Source organism: Mandrillus leucophaeus, unplaced genomic scaffold (assembly GCF_000951045.1).
Source record: "Mandrillus leucophaeus isolate KB7577 unplaced genomic scaffold, Mleu.le_1.0 Scaffold151, whole genome shotgun sequence".
Taxonomy (NCBI): Eukaryota; Metazoa; Chordata; class Mammalia; order Primates; family Cercopithecidae; genus Mandrillus; species Mandrillus leucophaeus.
The window spans coordinates 1,730,041-1,750,423 of NW_012101488.1; the positions used below are offsets into that span (position 1 = coordinate 1,730,041).

General features: G+C 57.6%; 2 protein-coding genes across 3 annotated transcripts in view; both read right to left on the reverse strand.

Moving 5' to 3' along the window:
• The window catches only part of RSPH6A (radial spoke head 6 homolog A (Chlamydomonas)), a 19,294-nt gene extending 14,802 nt beyond the window's left edge, over positions 1–4,492 (reverse strand). The window contains exon 1 of one of the 2 annotated variants that reach the window (XM_011975123.1): positions 3,688–4,492. In XM_011975123.1, the coding sequence (XP_011830513.1) occupies positions 3,688–4,334 (647 nt within the window). In that variant the 5' untranslated portion in view covers positions 4,335–4,492. The remainder of the gene's footprint in view (positions 1–3,687) is intronic. The other variant, XM_011975124.1, reaches the window with a different exon arrangement.
• Positions 4,493–4,575: 83 nt separating this feature from the next.
• SYMPK (symplekin) overlaps positions 4,576–20,383 on the reverse strand; it is a 50,819-nt gene continuing 35,011 nt past the window's right edge. The window contains exons 13-27 of the mRNA XM_011975125.1: positions 19,155–19,305; positions 18,070–18,305; positions 16,936–17,017; positions 16,624–16,737; positions 15,183–15,330; positions 14,124–14,284; positions 12,710–12,818; positions 12,301–12,401; positions 11,689–11,779; positions 10,579–10,680; positions 7,087–7,274; positions 5,912–6,088; positions 5,616–5,711; positions 4,985–5,317; positions 4,576–4,835 (exon numbers count right to left, since the gene is read on the reverse strand). Of these exons, the coding sequence (XP_011830515.1) occupies positions 4,698–4,835; positions 4,985–5,317; positions 5,616–5,711; positions 5,912–6,088; positions 7,087–7,274; positions 10,579–10,680; positions 11,689–11,779; positions 12,301–12,401; positions 12,710–12,818; positions 14,124–14,284; positions 15,183–15,330; positions 16,624–16,737; positions 16,936–17,017; positions 18,070–18,305; positions 19,155–19,305 (2,227 nt within the window). The 3' untranslated portion in view covers positions 4,576–4,697. The remainder of the gene's footprint in view (positions 4,836–4,984; positions 5,318–5,615; positions 5,712–5,911; positions 6,089–7,086; positions 7,275–10,578; positions 10,681–11,688; positions 11,780–12,300; positions 12,402–12,709; positions 12,819–14,123; positions 14,285–15,182; positions 15,331–16,623; positions 16,738–16,935; positions 17,018–18,069; positions 18,306–19,154; positions 19,306–20,383) is intronic.

The window sequence follows — 20,383 nt, forward strand, 5'->3', positions numbered from 1 at the left end:
AGCTGGGATTACAGGCACCCGCCACCACGCCCGGCTAATTTTTGTATTTTTAGTAGAGACGGGGTTTCACCATGTTGGTCAGGCTGGTCCCGAACTCCTGACCTTGTGATCTGCCCGCCTCGGCATCCCAAAGTGCTGGGATTACAGGCATAAGCCACCATGAACGGTCGACATTCTTTTTTTGAGACAGAGTCTCGCTCTGTCACCCAGGCTGGAGTGCAGTGGCTCGATCTTGGCTCACTGCAAGCTCCGCCTCCCGGGTTCACGCTGTTTTCCTGCATCAGTCTCCTAAGTAGCTGGGACCACAGGTACCTGCCACCATGCCCGGCTAATTTTTTGTATTTTCAGTAGAGACGGGGTTTCAACATGTTAGCCAGGAAGGTCTCGATCTCCTGACCTGGTGATCTGCCCGCCTCGGCCTCCCAAAGTGCTGGGATTACAGGCGTGAGCCGCCACGTGTGGCCTCCCGGCCGACATTCTTATGATGGAGACTGAGACTAATCAAACAAGCAAAATATATACAGCGTGTCAGGCATGGGGTGGCAATTTATAGGGTGACACATAAAGTGCTGAATCGGGCCTGGGGGTGCCAGGGATGGGAGAGGGTTTGCAATTTTATTTTTTAAATTTATTTTTCAGACAGGGTCTCACTCTGTTGCCCAGGCTGGAGTGCAGTGGTGCGACTTTGGCTCACTGCAGCCTCTGTCTCCTGGGTTCAAGCGATTTTCCTGCCTCAGCCTCCTAAGTAGCTGGGATTACAGGCACACACCACCACATCCCGCTAATGTTTTTGTATTTTTGGTAGAGACAGAGTTTCATCATGGTGGCCAGGCTGGTCTCAAACTGCTGACCTCAGGTGATCCGCCTTCCTCGACCTCCCAAAGTGTTGGGATTACAGGCATGAGCCACCACACCTAGCCAACATTTATATTCTTCTTCTTCTTATTTTTGAGACAAAGTTTTGCTCTGTTGCCCAGGCTGGAGTGCAGTGGTGTGATCTCAGCTCACCACCACCTCTGCCTCCTGGGTTCAAGCGATTCTCCTGCTTCGGTCTCCTGAGTAGCTGGGACTACGGGTGCGCACCACCATCCCCAGCTAATTTTTGTATTTTTAGTAGAGATGGGGTTTCACTTTGTTGGCCAGGCCGGGCTCAAACTCCTGACCTCGTGATCTGCCCACTTAGGCCTCCCAAAGTGCTGGGATTACAGGAGTGAACCACTGTGCCTGGCCAGCATTTGTATTTTTCTTTTTATTGACACAAGGTCTCACTTTGTCACCCAAGCTGGAGTGCAGTGGCTCGGTCTTGGCTCACTGCAACCTCTGGTTCCCGGGTTCAAGTGATTCTCCCGCCTCAGCCTCCCCAGTAGCTGGGATTACACATGTGTGCCACCATGCCTGGCTAATTTTTGTACTCTTTGTAGAGATGGGGTTTTGCCATGTTGCCCAGGCTGGTCTCAAACTCCCGGACTCAAGTGATCTGCCTGCCTCAGCCTCCCAAACTGCTGGGATTACAGGTGTGAGCCACCGGGCCCGGTCACAGTCAGCCTTTGAAACCAAGTTGGTCTGATTTCCAAGCATGTTATGTGTCACCTTTTGCAATGCAGAAACTGTTTTGTTGGCAGTCTTGGGTGTGGTGTTGGGCCATCATGGAAGCTGGGAAGGGTAAGAAGAGGTGAGACTTTGGCTAGGGATTCTCAGGAAGACAGCCTGAAGCTCTGAAAAGCTGGCACTTGGGGAATAGCCAGAGGTTAATTCTGACTAGATTCTAGGATCCGAGGAAGGAGCAGGTAGTGACTAGAAATGAAATTTGGACAGTGGGCAGGGGCTGAACCATATAAGGCCTTTTGTTTGTTGGTTTGTTTGAGACAGAGTCTCACTCTTGCTCAGGCTGGAGTGCATTGGCACAATCTTGGCTCACTGTAGCCTCTGCCTCCCGGTTCAAGTGATTCTCCTGCCTCAGTCTCCTGAGTGGTTGAGATCACAGGCCTGCGCCACCATGCCTGGCTTTTTGTATTTTTAGTAGAGACGGGTTTTGCCATGTTGGCCAGGCTAGTCTCGAACTCCTGACTTCGAGTGATCTGTCTGCCTCGGCCTCCCAAAGTGCTGGAATTACTGGCACGAGCAAGGCCTTGTATGTTTCAGGTCAGGAGCCTTGAAGGCTGCAGTGAGGAGTCTGAGCTTCCCCCACGGGCAATGGGGAGCCATAGCAGATTCTGAGCATTGGAGGGATAGGGCCAGCTTTGTGCTTTAGTAAGAACCATTACTTCATCAATCTCATTTCTCCCGCTCTCCCTCTTCCTCCCTTGGTTCCAGACATACCAGCTCCTCAAAAACAGCAAGCCTCAGAGACTTTGCATTTGTCGTGCGCTCTGCCTGGCTCACTCTTCCTTCAGTTATCTGCACGATGCTCTCCCTCACCTCCTTTAGGGCCCTAATCAAATGTCACCTCCTTGGACAGGCCTTCTCTGACCCACACAATTTATTTTTTTTGAGACGGAGTCTCGCTTCGTTGCCCAGGCTGGAGTGCAGTGGCATGATCTCGGCTCACCGCAACCTCTGCCTCCCGGGTTCAAGTGATTCTCCTGCCTCAACCTCTCAAGGAGCTGGGATTATAGGCCCATGCTACCATGCCCTGATAATTTTTGTATTTTTTAGTAGAGATGGGGTTTCACCATGCTGGCCAGGCTGGTCTTGAACTTCTGACCTCAGGTGATCTGCCCGTGTCGGCCTCCTAAAGTGCTGGGATAATAGGCCTGAGCCCCCACGCCTGGTCAGACCCCCACTATTTTATGTGTTCCCTAGCCCTCTTAGCCTCCCTTATTTTTGACCTGAGCCCTTAGCTTCAGTTGATCACTTTTTCTATTTCTTGCCCACTCCCCTATAAAGAGAGCGTCCTAGGCATCTAATGGAGGCTGAGACCAGTGTATTGTGACTGCAGCTAAGTGGCTTTGGCAAGTATCTTCCTCAGGCAGGGAGGTTTAGTTGCAGGATAAGAGGGTCTCAGGAGGACTGGGCACGGTGGTTCATGCCTGCAATCTCAGCACTTTGGGAGGCCAAGATGGGCAGATGACTTGAGGTCAAGAACTTGAAACTAGCCTGGGCAACAGGGTGAAACTTTTTCTCCACTAAAAATACAAATATTAGCTGGGTGAGGTGGAGCACGCCTGTAACCCCAGCTACTTGGGAGGCTGAAGCAGAAGAATCACTTTAACTCAAGAGGGAGAGGTTGCAGTGAGCCGAGATCGCGCCACTGTGCTCCAGGCTCCAGCCTGGGCGACAGGGTGAGACTATGTCTGGGCGAAAACAAAACAAAAAAAAAGCAAGAGGACTTGGGGAGCCAAATCACGTGTTCTGGAATCCTGACTCTGCCACATCCTAGCTGTGTAGTTTTGGGTAAGCGACCCAACTTCTCCGTGTCTTCTCAGTCTCCTCTGTAAAGCAGGATAAGCTGATGTGCCCATCTCCCTGAGAATTAGGCGTGTGTGCGTGCAGTGCCAGCACATGTCTGGGAAGTGAATGCTAGCTGTTGTTGGCACTGATTCCGACTCTGAGCTGAATTAGAGGCCGGGAGCAGTCACTGGTTTTCCATGAGGGACGATCCCTTGTCTGACTGATTGAGGCAGGGACTTGGGTGGGGCCCCTCCCTGCCTGGGTCCCCCACCCGCCCCACTCCTAGCCCCTGCTCACAGGCTGAGGTCGCAACTGATGCTGGTCTGCAGCAGGTAGGCCTTGGCGTTCTGCACGGCCAGCTCCAGAGGCTCGGGCTCAGGCACTTCGGCACTGTAGTGTGGGAAGCCCAGCTCAGAGGGCGAGAACTGAAGGGCAGGGTCATCCCTTACGTAGGGCCCGTGCTGGGCACCTTCAGAGAACTGGTCTGTCTGGTAGAGGTTGAACGGGTCCAAGGGGTTGACTGGGGGCTCCGGGAAGGTGGAATCCAGTTGCTGGAACAGGCTGCTTTGGCCCTGCTGGAGCCGCTGCATTAGGCTGGTGGTGACCTCGGCGGCCTGGATCCTGCTTTCATCTGAGTAAGGCTGGGGCTGGAACTCCAAGGGAAAGCCCGTGTTCATGGATGGGTACTCCATGCTACCTATCCGGGCTTCCTCAGCCTGGAAGGCCCGGGGCATCAGCAAGCTCTCCTGTTGGGACAGGCTGCCCCTCTGTGACCAACCCGGGGCGTTACGCTGGGCGTCTGGCGCTATCTGCTGCCCCTCCTCGGGGTCCGCTGCCAGGGGCTGAACTTGGTCCCGACTGTACTGCCTCTGGGAGGCCTGGGAAGTCCTCCGGTCCGGGGGCTGCTGGGGAGGGCGCTCTGGGTAGGGCGGCAGGTCCCCCATGGTTCGCCAGGAGGAACAGACCTCTAGGAGAAAGGCTTACAGACAAGGAAGCCAAGAGAGCCACCTGTGGACACCGCCGGTTTCTGAGCACCGGAAGCGGGGGCCGTTACCCGGGGAGGGCGCGGGGAGCCGGGCCAGGGTGGGTTCCGCGCAGGCTCCCGATCCCGCGCAGCCCCACGGCGGACGTCGCGCCAGACTCGAGACGGCACCCGCACCCCAGGCCCACCCTTTTTCTTTTCAGTAACTTGCCCAAGTTCACATCTTTTATTTTTTTTTTTAAGGCAAAGCACCTGCAGGTCAAGCCCCGCCCTGTCCCCCAGCCCCGCGTCCCCGTCCCATCCCCCTTCCCCGCCCCCAGCCCCGTCAGCTGTTCCCCTTGGCCTCGGGTTCCCTGGCGTCCTCGGCAGCCGGGCTGGGGGTCTTCACGACATCTTCTCCAATAGGTGCCAGGGTCTGGGGGCTCCGCTCCTCCTTAGAGGTCAGCCCGCCCGCTGCTGTCTCCTGGTGACCGGGGAAGGAAAGGGGAGCCGGTTGGATGGTGTGGTCCCCTCCATGCTCCCATTCAGGCCCTGTCCCCTGATGCCCGTCCCCCACTTTCACCCTGGCCCAGCTCCGGCTTCCTCCTTCGCAGCGAAGGCTGCTCTCCCTACCTTGGATAGGGGGCCCTCGAGACTAGAGTCCAACAGCGCGGCCTCGGTCAGCCCTGAGTCGTCATCCATGCTGATGAAGATGCCCGGGGTCTCGCACTCAGGCCCCTCCTCCCGGAAATCCATGGCTTCCTCAGACGGGGGCGGGCCCGGCCGGGCCGAGGGAGAGAGAGAGGAGGAGGAAGAGGAGGGGGCTCCCACTCCTCCCGGCTTCAGCTTCTGCTCCTCCTCCAGCTGCCGCTTTAAGGCCTTCTCCTGGGCCAGCCGCAGGCCAATGAGGTCCTGCGGGGGCCGGGGGGCTGGGGCCGGGGTCAAGGCCAGAGGCTCCAGGTCGTCCTGAGGGTGGGGAGGGCCACACAGAAGCTCAGAGGTGGGTGGCTCAGTGGACGGCAGGAAAGAGAAGGAATCACCCTGAGGTGGTCTTTGAGTTCACCAAGGGCATGGGGAGGAAGGGGCAGTTGTCTCCCAGACCCCCAACTCCCTTCCAGCAGGCGCATCCCCTGGGAGACGGGTGGCTCAGAGCAGGGGTGGCCTGAGTCTCTGGGGGTCGGGCGGAGGCCATGGTGAGCCTTGCTGGCTTGGGGTATGGGGTGGGAGTCTGAGGATCCAGATGGGTGGGCTGCAGGGCCCTCACCTCCTCCAAGGGCCCCGCAGGCGCTTCCTTGGCCTCTGGCTCCTGCTTGCCGCTGGCCTCCAAGATGGTCATGATGGAGTTAGGGATATGAGCTTGCTGGGTGGAGAGCAGGAAGGGGGCGCTGGGGACAGCTCTGGCACAGAGACCCCACTTGCACACCTCAGGTCCCGGGGCCCTAACCCTCCAGAGCTCCTAGCAGTGCAGGGCCTTCTTGTATCCACCTCCATCCAGTCCCCACCAACCGGAGGGACCCAGGGGGCCGCCCACCGCACACCCGGGGTGGGGGGAAGGGGTACCTGGTGGGGGGTGAAGGAGCGGACATGGGCCAGCAGAGGCTCCCGGAGCTCAGGGCACTTGTCAAAGACGGCTCCCAGCTGCTGGGGCGGCAGCTGCAGGATGACCTGGAAGCTCTGGGGCTTGGTGCGCTGGCAGCACTTGATGAAGCCCTCCCACACTTTGGGGTACTTCCACACCTGAACCAGGGAGGGAGGGAGCTGTCGGGAGGGGCACACAGGCAGTCCCCCAGCCTTGACACTGGGAGAAAGACCTTGCCAAGACCATGCCCAAATCCCACCATCCAAGATTCCTCTGGATGGGCCACAAGCAGCCCTGACCTCCCTCCAGAGGCCTTTGTCTTCCCGATCCAGGCGGCTGGACTATGAGGGCAACTTGGGAAGGGGGTGGAAGAAAACTCAGAGCCGCCTTTTACCAGAGCTCCCCCTGGGCCAGGCCTAGGCTAAGTGCTGCGGGAGCACGTCTCATGACATTCCCACGGTAGTCTCCAGGGGGCGACATTAGCCGGGCTAAACAGCGGAGGTCAATGCCGGTGCCGGGACCTGTCCCGGGTCACATGTACATTCTCACGGCAGCCTCCAGGGGGCGACATTAGCCCTGCGGGATTTGGTTTTTTGTTCCATCACGGTATTTTTTTTTTTTTTTTTTTTGAGACACGGTCTTCATCTGTCGCCCAGGCTAGAGTGCAGTGAGTGGCGCGTTTCTTCCTTATTGCAGCCCCAAACTCCTGGGCTCAAGCAGTCCTCCTGCCTCGGCCGCCCAAGGAGTTGGCAATACAGGTGTGGGCCATCACACCTGGCCTCACTGTCGTATTTCTAAAGCCCAAATTTCTAGCACTTCTTAAAAAACTGGACCATTTTTCAGCTCAGGGATGCATCCTGGCCGGGCACACAGCAGTGGAGGGTGAGAAGCAGCCATGCCTCTCCTGGGTGCACACTCCTTGAGGGTTACCATAGCTCCTACCACCCAGCTGCCCTCCCTCATCACCTGGGAGCTGGCCCAGTCATAGACCCTGGAGCTCCGCTATTTTCTTGGCAAGGAGGCAGAGCAGAGCCTGCCATCCTCCACCAGGCTCCCTCTGGGGTCAGGGGAAGGGGAGGGCAAGCAGGCTAGAAGCCTGCTGGTTAGGTCTGCTGCCGTCTGCAGCCTGGGGGCGGGGTGGCCGGGGGTGGGTTACCTGCTTCATGATGAGGCGGGACAAGATGTTCATGACGAAGCCCCCCAGGCGGGGGTACATGGTCAGGGACTGGATGACGGTCCTCATGAGCAGCATGGGCAGGGGGCTCTGCTCCATCAGCTGCTGCATCACCACGGCCAGCACCTCTGACGTGTACACGTTCCGCTCCGCAAAGCACAGGTTGGTGGCTGCGAGGAGGCGGAGAGTGGGCCTGTCCTCTCTGCCCAGCTGCCCCCTGGGAGGTGGGAGCCCTGGCCCTGCTGTCTGCCCGTGTGAGGGGAAGACTTCTAAAACCCTGACTTCTAAAGCCCCTGAGGGAGACAGAAAACTCCCCCCACCCAGCAGAAGGCACACTGCAGCCCTGCCCTTGGAAAACCTGCAGGCTTCATTCAAGGGAGAAGACATCCAACTCCAGGAAGCCCCAAAATGGGTAGAACAGGGAACCCATGGCCCCTCACTTGGAGGACGACCTTGGGAAAGATGTGTTGCTAAGCCCTGGGGGAGTGGCAGGGCCCCCCAACCCTGCCAGGGAGGGAAGGCAGCTATTGGCTTCCACCAGCCCCTCCAGAGAGAACAGCAGTCCACAGACCAGCTTGTCAGAGGGCCAAGGGACTGCCCGCTCGGTCCTGACAAGGGTACAGGGCTTGCGCTGGTGCTGGGAAGATGGGGGGGGGGGTGCCAGGCAAAGGGCTGCGTGGGGGTTATGAGCACAATCAGTAGAGTAATAGCGAAGGGAGGGACAAGAGGCGGCTGGGGCCGGGGCATACCATGAGCTCAACACCCAGTGCCACTACCAGGAGGACCCAGAGGGTTGGCACAGCATGAGCATCCACGAAGGCAGGCCCTGGGGGTCTGTTCCCCAGTGGGTGGCCATGCCCCAATCCACTGTGCTAATGGGAGGCCCCAGGAGCTGCCTTTGAAGCCCTTCCCCAAACACCACTTGCCATGTGAATGTCAACCAGGAAGTCTTTATTGAGCCAGAAGAACACCCCAACCCCCCAAATCCTTGAGGCTAACAGAGAACAGGGATGGGGTCTCTAAGGGAGGGGGAGGTGTAGACAGGTGGGAGGAGGCTGAATGGGAAGAGAGTGGAGGCGAGGGCCTGTCAGAAACCGAGGAAGCCCCTGCTCCTCCTCAGGGCCAGGTGGTCACTGGTCCTGCCTTCTCAACCACCTAAAGGCTCCAGAATCAGCCCTCCCCTCCTCCTTCCCTGTCAGCTTTGCCCTGGCCCCCAACCTGGGCCTCCCCTGAGCCTCTGATCCATTCTCCATACAGCAGCCTGAAGGGTGTTTTGGAAAGCTCAGACCTGACGCCCCTCCCAGAGGCCCTCAAGAAACAAGGCCAAATTCCCACCACGGCCTGCGAGACTCCTGTGGGCAGACCCCAGCGGCGCCTTTCCTGATGGCGACAGCCTGACCTCCTCTCTTGACCAGGCCCCCTCTTTCGTCTCCTAGGTCCAGAACCAGCCAGCGAGCACCTCCCTCAGTCCCTGCAGTCTCCTGCTGCTGCCGACTACTCAGCCTTCCTTGGTCTCAGCCCGAGTGTCCCCTTTTTCAGGAAGTCTTCCCTGATGTCCCACACCCAGGCTGGGTTATGTGGCCCCTCTGGGCTGCCCAGTCCCACGCCACCCCTCTCAGTTGTTACTGGCCAGGGACTTCTTTTCTCTTTCCCTGGACTGTAAGCCCTGGAGGGACAGGGCTAGGGCTGTCCTTCCTGTGTCCCCAGCACTACCCAGGATGGATACGGGTGAGCAGAGGTGCTGAGTTTTCTTAATGCTGGACTACCAGCAGTGGGTCTAGTTATAGACAAGTTCCCCAGAGGAACGGGGTGGTCTATGGGGGAGTGAACAGTGCACAACAAAAGGACTGTACTTTGTGATCTGGAGCTTAGAGTGCAACCAGAAGAATTCTGGTGCCCGAGGAGAAAAACGTGGGCTGGGTGCTAGGGACACCAGCTGGAAGGTTGTCTAGCCTGCAGTGTGCAGGCCTGGCTGTGTTGGAAGAAAAGGGTAGGGTGGTATAGGGTAGGCCCCCGCTGACCCTTCCAGGGGCCTGGCTCTTGGTGGCCTGTGTGGCCTCCGGCAAGGCCCTTTCTTCTGGGCCTAGGATCCTCAGGGCTTCTAATCTGGGTCCACAAATGGTCTTGGGGGGTGTGTGTGTGTGTATGTGTGAACCTCCTCGAACTGTATGCAATTCATATGAGCATACTGTCCTGGGAATGGGCTAGAACTTTCCTCAGATCACCAAAGGGGTCGGGGAACGTGAAGACCACAGCCCTGGCCTATGAGCCTGGAGATCTTTCCTCCCTGCTGGTCTCCCACGAGAGGCCTTGGGGCCTCCTGGGTTTTAATGCGGGTTTGATATTTCCGTAAGCTCCTCTCTTGACCTTGAAAGTTTCTGAGAAAACTTGCAGAGGAAGGTTAGGAAGTAAGTCACTGAAAAGCTGTTTCAAGCTAGAACACGAAAGTAAGCGGCACAGAGAGAAAGCCCTTTCCTGTCTGAGGGTGAGAAGAGAAATCAAAGGACAGCAGTCTTCTGAGTAGAGAGGGCGACAGTGAGGGTGTCCAGCTCCGTGGGACAGGATGGCTCCTGGCCCAGAGACCTCGCTCAGGAGGAGTGGAGGGGCAGGCGCTCTCAGGGGAGGTGGTCCTCCGTCGCGGAACCGGCAGAGCTGGGATTCCCACCCAGGTCCGTTTCACTTCAGATTCTGTTTTTTCCACTACACCACTTAGCTTCTGCGTGGCCCTGAGTAAGTCACCTAACCTCTCTGGAGCCTCCATCTCCTGTCTACACAATGGAAGTGAACATACTCACCAAGTGGCGGACCAGCAGGCTCAGGTCTGTAGGCCTTCAGGGAGAGCCCAGCGCAGAGTGCTCAGTGAATGGGGGGCCATCGTGAGCCAGTCAGTTCGTCACCAACCCTGCCGCCCTGGAGGCAAGCTCTCCTGCCTCATCTACCCTAGGCCACAAGTGCCGTGGAGCCCTGGGTCTGCCCTGCTGCTGCGCCTCTAAGCCTCTGATTACCACTCATGGTGCGCCCTGCTTCCTTCTATTCCTCGGGGCTAGGGGTGGAGCTACCCCTGACTGCTTTAGGCCCACTCTGTACCAGTGCACAGCAGGTACATCAGAGTGCCTTAGACAGAGGCAGAAAAAGTTGGGTTGTAAAGGGTAAAACCTGGGAGAAAGGAAGGAAAAGGAGGAGGGAGGGAGGGAGGAGGAGGCAGGTAAAGGAGGAGGGAGGGAGGGAGGGAGGAGGAGGCAGGAAAAGGAGGAGGGAGGGAGGGAGGGAGGAGGAGGCAGGAAAAGGAGGAGGGAGGGAGGGAGGAGGAGGCAGGAAAAGGAGGGAGGGAGGTGGCTCTCCAGAGCTCTGAGGTGGGGCTGTGAGTGGCAGAGTCTTTGACTTGGCAGATTCCAGTGGGGGCATGTAGGTGACTGAGGTCCTGCCCCTGACATTGCAGGGGCCAGGCCACTGGAGTTGGGGGAAGCACCTCACCTTTGATGATGGATTTCATGTCGCACTTCACGGAGTCGATGTTGTGTAATGCGATCAGGAGCTCTCCAGGGTTCAGTGGGGACAAGGCTGAGTTTCCCTCACCTGCAGCGGGTGGGAGAAAGGGTGGGGGAGACAGTACGGACGCGTAAGAGATGGGTCTGAGTTCCCCAGATTGGGGCAGCTGGGAGCAAAGATGAGGTGCCCTCTGCTTTCAGGGCTGAAACAGGGGAAGTCACTGACAACATGAAAAGGGGACACCGAAGGTAGCAGCAGCCCTCGGGCAGCCTACGGTTGCCACCGTGTGCTCCTCCCCATCCTGGGCCCCCACCCTGGGTAGTGTGTAGCACGGCTGGGTCTCTCTGCCCCCGGGCTGTGCACCTGCGAGGGCAGGGTAGGACCACCTCATTGTGTGGTCCCCAACAGACTCCAACGCAGCACAGGGGCTCATGGGCATTTGCGGCACAGGACAAGATGAAGCCAGGCTGCAGCCTTCCACAAAGTGGCTGGAGCCTTCAGCTGTGTGGGGCCTGGGGGAGTGGAGGGAGGAGGCTGGTGGGGTGGCTCTTTGCTGCTGCTCTTTTGATGGTCCCAGAGCCATCTATGTGTGTGTTTTAAAGCACCAGGGTCTGTCTGCGTGGAACAGACATCCTCCATTCTGTCTTTAGCTCCAACCACTGGGGTAAGGGGCAAAGAATCCCTTCTACTTTACTTGCTAGTTTTTCTAAGTTGAAAGTTTTGTTTCTTTTTGACTGTGTCAAAACAAAATGCCCCTAGCCCACAGCTCGAGGGATTCAGGCAAGATCTGAGGAGGGGCCAGACTACAGCCAGGCCTGAGAGGGGCTGCGGTGTGGCCAGATCCTAGAAGGGGAGACGCTGCTGGAGCCTCCGGCCCCAGCTCCACGGTCATGTCCCTGCTGTGAATGAAACCATCATCCAAGCATCCCGGAGGGTGGCCTGGGAGCTCCGGGACACATGGAAATGTCCAGTACAGCTGGTGTCCCAGGGAGCGGGATGTGGCCCCTCTCCCCGAGGGGGGCGCCTGCAGCTTGCCTCCTGCCCCAGCACCTGGGTGGGTGGGCCTCCTGGTGGGGAGGAGGCTGCATCACCTACCATGCTGGGTGCCCAGCAGGCGGTTGAAGACTTCCTTCACCACGATGGGGTTGAGTTTGATGAGTTTAGGCAGGGCCTGGATCACCTCTTTCTACAGGGAGAAGGCGGTGGGGTGGGGGTTAAGTCAGATACACCCTCACTTCCCTTCTAGACAAGCCACCCCTTCTGCTCGCCCTGGGGAGCTGAGGGCAAGCTCTGGCTCACTGAGCCCCTCCTACCCTCACCACACCCTCAGGACAGAGCTTTCTCCCCAGCTCTCACCCCATCTGAGTCCCTTCCATGTCACATGTGTGTGCCCCCAAGAGGCATCCTAATCCTTGTCTCAGAGAGAAGAAAAGCGAGTCTCAAAGAGAGGAAGGGACCCGCTTGAGGTAGAGGAGGAAGCAGCAGAGCCACGGGCACCCGGGTGCCCATGGAAATGAGTCCAGGAGCTGCTCTGCATTTCCAGGGTACACAGGTGCCAGCGGCTTCCACGACTTCTGACCACAAACAATGTGTCTTCTGCCCTCTGCTATGTGCCTCTAGCTCAACCGCTTCTGCAACGTGCTGCCCTGCCCCTCCCGGTCCCACATGTCCCAGGTAGCAGGGACAGACGGGCCTCCGGCTCCATACCTTCTCCAGCCCATTGAGCACCGGGATGAGGAAGCGGACGTCTGGCAGTCGCTTGTGGTAGAGATCCCGGACCCGCTTCACCAGCTCCGGGGAGGGTGGGACTGCATGGAAGCAGCAGGAGGCACCGAGTTGGAGGCAGAGGGGAGTGTGGGGGAGGGTGGGCACTCAGGAAAGAGAAGCAGGCGGGTGTGCGGGAATGTATGGCAACTTCACAGCAGAACTTTTCACCCTTGGCTGCTCACGTGCAATTAGCACCACACTGTTCCAGATGGAGAAACTGAGGCCCTAGGACAGGCAAAGACCCACAAGAGGTGCGACCATCTGGGGACCCAGTGGCTCGGATTCCCAGGACCCGGGGAAGGCTAAGGAGAGGGAGGAAAGCATGAAAGGTGGGGGTCTCCAGGGTCACCTTTGTCTGTGAGGCTGTGCAGACATCGTGTGACCAGTGTCTCTGCCCCCTTGGGACAGTTTTCCACCAGCAGGAGCAGCTCCGGGGAGTTCATGCCCATTCCTCGGATCTAGAGGCAGAGACAGGGATGACCACACCCAGGGTGAGAGCTTAGGGAAGGCTCAGGTGCTGCCGGCAGGGTGGCTGCAGGAAATGCTGGGGCTCAGGGTGAGACTGGTGACAGGGTTTAGAGGGTGGGGGAAAGGTAGGGAAGGGTGGGAGAGGTCAGAGAAACCTCGGCCTCTCCCTGCAGCCTCTCCGGATGTGGCCTGCTCCAGCTCCCAGCCCTGGCTGGGCTGTCCTCCAGCAGGCCACTCCTGTGTGGCTCAGACCTGACCTGACCTCGAATGCCTACCCTGTGCTTCACTCACTGGTGAAGATGTTTCTGGCTCCACCCACACCCACCCGCTTCGTGACTTGGTTTCTCATGCGCGGCTGGCTTGGCTGTGAGCCCAGACCAGGCTCCACCTGCTGCTGCTTCCTGAGCCTGCCCCATGGTGAACGCCAAACACAGGAGCTGGGGCCAGGTTCCACCTTCGCCCAGGAACATTTACGCTCCTGACTAAAACTGAATGTCTCTGCCCTCGGGAAGCTCACAGCCCCACAGGATCACTTTTCTGCAAAGTGAGATCACTTTTCCACAGTTGGCTCACCTTGAGAATGGGGCCAAAAATGTTTCCTCCTGACTACAAGCCTGCTATCCCCATTTTCCAGGTAAGGGCCCCACTGAACCCAAATGGCAGATAGGTGGGGATTAACATACAGTTCTCTCTCCCATTTATCATGAAAATGTTCAGTAATCCAAAAATGTCAGGGGCAGAAAGAAAAAAAGTGGTTTCAAACCCTGCTGCAAACTGAAGTGCAGACCTTCTAATCTCAGGTGACAGTCTGTCACTGAGCTGCTTCTCATGTGGGCAGCCCTGTGGCTCCAGAGAGAGGTGGGAAGGACTATGTCTATGTAATGACAGCTAAAGAGTCCCATTAGCAACACCGGGAAGGTCAGCTCCTAAACAGTGACAGTGACACAGAGGTTTATGTGCCTGAGTTCATGGACTCCTTGCATCAGCGTGGAGGGACTGGAATGTCTTCCCTAGTTTTACTGACAGGCCCGAGGTCGCAGTGTGAAAGTGACAAGTGAACACGAACCCAGCTCTATCCAGCTCTAGGCTCCTAACTGCTGGGCCACTCTGACGTTTCCTCAGGAACTGATGAGTGACATGCGGACTGCCCGCAAGCTACACAGCCTGGGTCGACCCTGGGTGACCACCCTTTGGGCTGGGCACACTCTGAGGTGGAGCAGGTTGGGGAAGAGCTGGAGCTGGGGACGTAGCCCTGCCTGTGGGTGGGCAGGGCCTGGTGGGCTCAGGGGCCTCACCGGCTGCTCGATGACCCTCAGCACCGTCCGCTTGATGTCGGCGATGGCTTCAGTGTACACGGCCGCCAGCTCATGGATCAGCTTGTGGTTCTGAGGCAGGAGAGCCAGGTAGAGGTAGAGACACTGCTTCACTGTCTCCTCCGTCCAGGGCGCTGCCACCTCTGACAGGGCAGGAGCGGCATCGGATTGGCCCACACTCTTCTCCAACCCCCTCGGACCCTCAGTAACTGTCCCTTCTTGGGCAGTGGAGCCAGGGAGGGCAGAGAAGGGAGCCGGGGCTGGGGAGCTAATTGTTCTAGGGCAGGGAAATGGGGTGGGACCAGGACTTCCTACCTCCAGCCTCCCCCGACTGCCAACACACAAGGCAATTAGAAGGATCTTTGAGTGCGATCCTGACCCTGTCCCTCTCCACCTCCAAGCCCAGCCACGCCCTGTAGCCTCAGAATAAACCCCCGGCTCCCTGCCTCCCAGTGGCTGCCAGGTGTTGCATGGGGTGGCCCCGGCCTGCTGCTGCCCTGCTGCCCTCCATGGTGGTCACACACCCCTTCTAACAGTCCCGAGGGCCCTGGTCTCTTTGCCTTTGCATCCGCCCTCCTTTCTGCCTGGTCCACAGCACCTGCTCAAACTCTGGGCCTCCCGAAGGCTGTGCATCTCCTGGGAATGCTTCCTGGCACCTGGGCCAGGCCTCCCGTGCTGCCCTATCATGGCCCCAAGACTTCCCATTTAAGGGTCCATTTACTCGGGGTCTGAGTCTACCTGTCTGTAATCTTGGGGGACCCAAGGCTCTGTTGAAGGAACCTGCCTGAGATGACCCTGCCTGGTCCTTCCTGGGGCCCCACCGATGGCTGGCTCTCCTCGTCCGCCAGATCTCTCTCCCTGACCCCCTAGGCTAGGTCAGATGACCCTACCCTGACTCCCACAGCCCCCAGGTGGCTGTCCCAGCCCTGCCCGTTCCCGTCACTGGTGTCCGGGTGGCTTCCCCACTCAGCCCCTCTGCTCGCAGCGACCAGAGCGCGGACACAGCAGCACTCAATATGCATCTGATGACCTGCACCCAACCTGTGTCTTTGTCAGCTCCAAACAGCACAGACGGTGGGTTGGGGTGCACCAGGAGCTGCAGGTAGTTGAGGGCAAATTTCTCCACATACTCCCGCAGCTGCTCCTTCTCATACATGCGTTTGATGAACAGCAGGGCCTGGGAGCGCACCTGAGGAGGAAGATGGAGAAGGGCAGGGTCAGGGAAGAGGGAAGAGGAAGAACAGCTATTCCTTCGAGTGTGGCAACACTCATGTGAAAACAGACCCGAGGCCGGGCGCGGTGGCTCAAGCCTGTAGTCCCAGCACTTTGGGAGGCCGAGACGGGCGGATCACGAGGTCAGGAGATCGAAACCATCCTGGCTAACATGGTGAAACTCCGTCTCTACTAAAAAATACAAAAAAATTAGCCGGGCGAGGTGGCGGGCGCCTGTAGTCCCAGCTACTCGGGAGGCTGAGGCAGGAGAATGGCGTAAACCCGGGAGGCGGAGCTTGCAGTGAGCTGAGATCCGGCCACTGCACTCCAGCCTGGGTGACAGAGCGAGACTCTGTCTCAAAAAAAAAAAAAAAAAAAAAAAAAAAAAAAAAAAAAAAAGAAAACAGACCCGAGCATGAGAAGGGGCAGCCCAGCTGCTACCAGGGCCCAGAGCTGGTCCCCAGCGCAGGAGGCAGATATCCCGGCCAGGGCCGGACCCACAGCACCACCTCGCTGCCTGCCTCTCCAGCCCATCTGCCCGTCTCTCCAGCCCATCTGCCAGTCACTGCTCCTTGCCTTGCTCACCAAGCTCCAAGCAGAGGGAGATCTCAGTTCCTTAAAAGTGCCACTCCCTGCCAAGTCTCCCTAGAATGCCTACTGCCAGCTAAACACTGTTTCACTCAGATATTATCTGCCGGGACCTGTGAAGGTAGGGGCTGGTCCTGGGCACTCTGATCCCAGCAGCAGCACAGGGCCAGGGCCAGGGCCAGGGGTGTGCAATGAAGGTCTGCTGAATGAATAAACATGCTGCCAGGCAGGGGCTGGGGCAAAAGGGGCAAAAGGCTGCAGGCAAGGATGGGTCAAGGGCACTCTCAACCATAGCATGTGCACATTTGTCCCCTCGTCTAGAGCACACCCAGCTATTCATTTTCCAGGTCTCAGCCCACATGTCCCCTCCTTGAAGGAAGCTTTCCTTGAAACACCTCCCCTGCCCACCCCACCACCAGATGGTCGGCCCCTCCCTCCCCAGGGCTCCGCAGCTGCACACTGCTCTGCTCAGCTGCTGAGCATGCTGGGTCCTCACTGCTGGCTCAGGCCACACTGGCTCCCCTGCTGGGCAATGCCCTCAGGCCCCGGCACAGGACTGGGCTGCACGAGGAGCCTGTGCTGGCCACCACAGGCGGACTAAGAGCGAGTTGGTTCCTCAGGATACAGGTGGCCTCTGCAAACTGCAGGCTGAGGGCAGCCAGGAAGTGGAGCAGGGGATCACCTTGTCCTTCTCATGGGAGCTGAGGTCGAGAAGGACATGCAGGTACTGGAACTGGCGGGATGGGCGCTTGAAGATCAGGTCTCGAAGCGTGGACATGCCCAGGTAGGTGCGACTCTGCAGCAAGAGGAAAGGGACCTGAGCTCAGCCCACCTGACTGTGCCTTTGGGCTCTCTCTCCTGACTGCCTCTGACAAAACGGCCCGGTCCCTCATGAAACCCCTTGCCACAAGGTTTAGGCTGTGTGCCCTTCAGAATCCTCAGGGGAGAGCCCTGTCCCTTGGCCCAGGCTGCAGTGACCAGGGCCTGTCCTCACCTCATCCTCGCAGTACTTGCGGATCACCTCCAGGGCACTCTCTGTGATGAGTGGCGCCTCCAGCACAACCTTGGTGAAGATCCTGTGAGAGATGGAGGGAGGGCCATGGCTGCAGAGGAAAAGGCCGCCTGGCTCCCAGGCCCTGCTGAATTGTAGGAGCTCAGGGCCAGCAGGCCCTCCCTCAGGGGTTGCTTGTTCAAGCCCCTGGTTATAAAGCTTTGGAAGTGAAAAGACCAGGGTTCAAAAGCTGCCGGCTGGATGATCTAGGCAGAGGCTGCACCTCTCTGAAACTCATTTCTTCCTTTTGTCAAACAGGGATTCCTAACTTTATTCATTGAACATAAAAATGGGAGGGAATGACGGCGGGTGGAGAAGGGTGTAGGTATTTTAGATATGGTGGCCTCAAAAGGCTGCTTCGAAGTTACATTAGAGTATACTGGTAGATGAGAAGGAGTCAACCACACACACAGTTGAGGGAAGGGCATTCCAGGCAGACAGAACAGGAAGCACTAGTGCCCTGAACTTGGCACGTTCGAGGAACAGACAGAAGGCCAATGTGGCTAATGTTCGGGGAGTAAAGCCAAAGAGACTGAATAACATAACGCCTCACTGGTCACAGTAAGGAAGCTGTGCTTTATCCTAAGAGCAGTGGAGAACCATGGAAGGTTCCTCGTGGGGAAGTAATAAAAGGATTTATATAATAAAGTGTTCCCGGAGCTGCTGTGTGGAGGACAGATGAGTAAGCTGGAGGCCACGGACAGGCAGGAAGCTACAGAACCAACTCAGGTAGGAAATGGGGTGTAGAGAAGTCTATCTCCAGGCCCATGGGTGAGCACTGTTATTTACAGATGGGAAAATGACACACAGGGGGAGTGACAAAGCCACTCAAACCATGCTCAGAGCAAGTGGCAGAGCTGGGGAACAGCTCAGGAAGTGCGACCTGCAGCTCACATGCAAAACTACAACCTTGAACGTGCCTCCAGAGGGGGAAGGAGGAGAGAAGACTTGGGATGGGCTCGAGAAGGACTGACTCGGGGTGTGATGAAGAGGGAGGTGGTCAGAATCAGAAAGGGAGAGCAGCACCAGAAGAGGGGGCCTCTTGGGGACAGGAGGGTGCAGGGTCAGCCCCCTCACCCATCCTTCTGGTCTGGTTTCTCCTGCAGGCCGGACAGCAGGCGGATAAGGCAGTCCTCATACTTGTCCAGGGAGCCTGAGGCACCCGCGGCCAGATAGGCGTTGTACTCCTGGTAGAGCCAGGCGAAGGCCAGGTCCAGGCGGGCCCGCACATCCTCCAGGATGAAGGACAGGACCTCCGCCTTCAGGCCCGAGTTGAACTGTGTCACCAGGCTGGCCAGGATCTTTATGCGGACCTGGTGGGAGGGCGAGCCAGCACGTCAGTGTAGGGTGGGCAATCCAGGGACTCCGCATTAGTGCCCTGCGACTCCTCCCACCCAGGCATAGGAACTCCCAGAGCAGACACGGAGTGAAGTGAGGAAGGCCAGTCGAGGACCCTTATGCCCAGGAAGGTCCCATTTGTGTGGCAGGGGGTGGGGGTGCCAGGGTGGGGATCGATCATCACAGGATAAAAACAAGTTTCTAGGAGCAGCACCCATGTACTTAAGTGCACAGAAAAAGATCCTCAAAGATTCCCCTCATTTGTGCCTTTGTCACCTTTGGAGAGGGGGATGGGGTGCAGGTGATGGCCACAGAAGAGAGTACTGGATCTGGATTCCCCAGAAATATTTTTCAGCTCAGGGAGTACGTTCCTATACTACTAGCTAATCAAAAATTAACTTCACAGAATGGGAAAAAAGTCACTTTTCCCCATTCTTTGAAGGTAACAGTGCCAGCAAGTGGCAGAATCAGGACTGAGAACCAGGTATATATTTAAAGCTAAATAGTAACAGTAAGAATGTTAACAACCGTGAAGAACCAAGACCACAGGAGCAGCCCTCACTTGCAGAGGCCTCCCGGCACCCGCCCTGTGCACCTGAGCGCCTGTGTGCATGGCACGTTTCCTCCTTGTCACCCGGGGGGAGCTGCCGCTGCCATCTCTGTTTTATGGAAGATAGGAGTGACCTGGAGAAGCGGCTGTGGCAGCAGAGCTGGGGTCCACAGCCAGCGAGGTTTGATGCCGGGGCCAGACTCTGTGCTGGATGTGTGGTAGACGCTTGGGTAGGGGGACTGGAAGGATGGGGTGGGGGGTGGCAGGGGCACACCTGGGCTGCCCCGCTGCAGGCCACAGCCTTCTCAGCCCGTAGGATCCGCTTCACAGCGCCCAGCTTCATGGCTTCCACCTGGGCATCAGTCAGGGGCTTCAGCACGTCGCTGAGACGGAATATTTTCTTGCGCCCACCGGCGCCTGCCAGCCTATGTGGAAGAGAAGTGACAGAGATGCAGGGACCCAGACTGCAGCACAGGCCTGTCTGGTGACTCTCCCAACTTCAAGGACTAGGTAGGCCACAGAGATGGCCCCCATCCCCCTGCTGCCTCTCCAATTCCTGTGTCTCTGAGGCATGGTGGGGCGGTGGGTAAGAGGAAGGAAGAGGATGTTATTGTGGTTTTGCAGAGGGTGTCTTAGGAAAGGCTTCTGTAAGTGGGGATCTGAATGGAGGCAGGGACAAGATACACAAATGTCTGGGGGACCAGCTCTCCAGGCAAAGGCCCTTAGGTGGGAACCTGCTTGTAGGCGCGACTGGAGGAGGGGTAAGGGTAGCAGAGAGCTCGGAGGGTAGCAGATCCTGCTCAGCTGTGTTAGTAAAACTTGGGGCCAGGCGTGGTGGCTCACGCCTGTAATCCCAGCACTTTGGGAGGCTGAGGCGGGCAGATCACGAGGTCAGATCGAGACTATCCTGGCTAACACGGTGAAACCCCGTCTCTATTAAAGATACAAAAAATTAGCTGGGCGAGGTGGCAGGCACCAGTAGTCCCAGCTACTCGGGAGGCTGAGGCAGGAGAATGGTGTGAATCCAGAAGGCGGAGCTTGCAGTGAGCGGAGATCGCGCCACTGCACTCCAGCCTGGGTGACAGAGCGAGACTCCGTCTCAAAAAAGAAAAAAAAAAAAAAAAAAAGACTTGGGTGGCCGGGACTGGCTGGATTTTGTGGTGTGTAAGGGAGGTAATAATGGGGACAATGATGGTGACAGCCAGTAGCATTTACTACACATCAAAACCATGCAAAATGCTTGACAATCACAATCACTTTCAGTCAAGTTATCTAATCTAGTTGTCTAACCGTCACCATCACCACGAACTAATTTAATTCTTCTTTGATCCTTACACGAAAGATACTATTGTTGCCGGGCGCGGTGGCTGAAGCCTGTAATCCCAGCACTTTGGGAGGCCGACACGGGCGGATCACGAGGTCAGGAGATCGAGACCATCCTGGCTAACATGGTGAAACCCCGTCTCTACTAAAAAATACAAAAAACTAGCCGGGCGAGGTGGC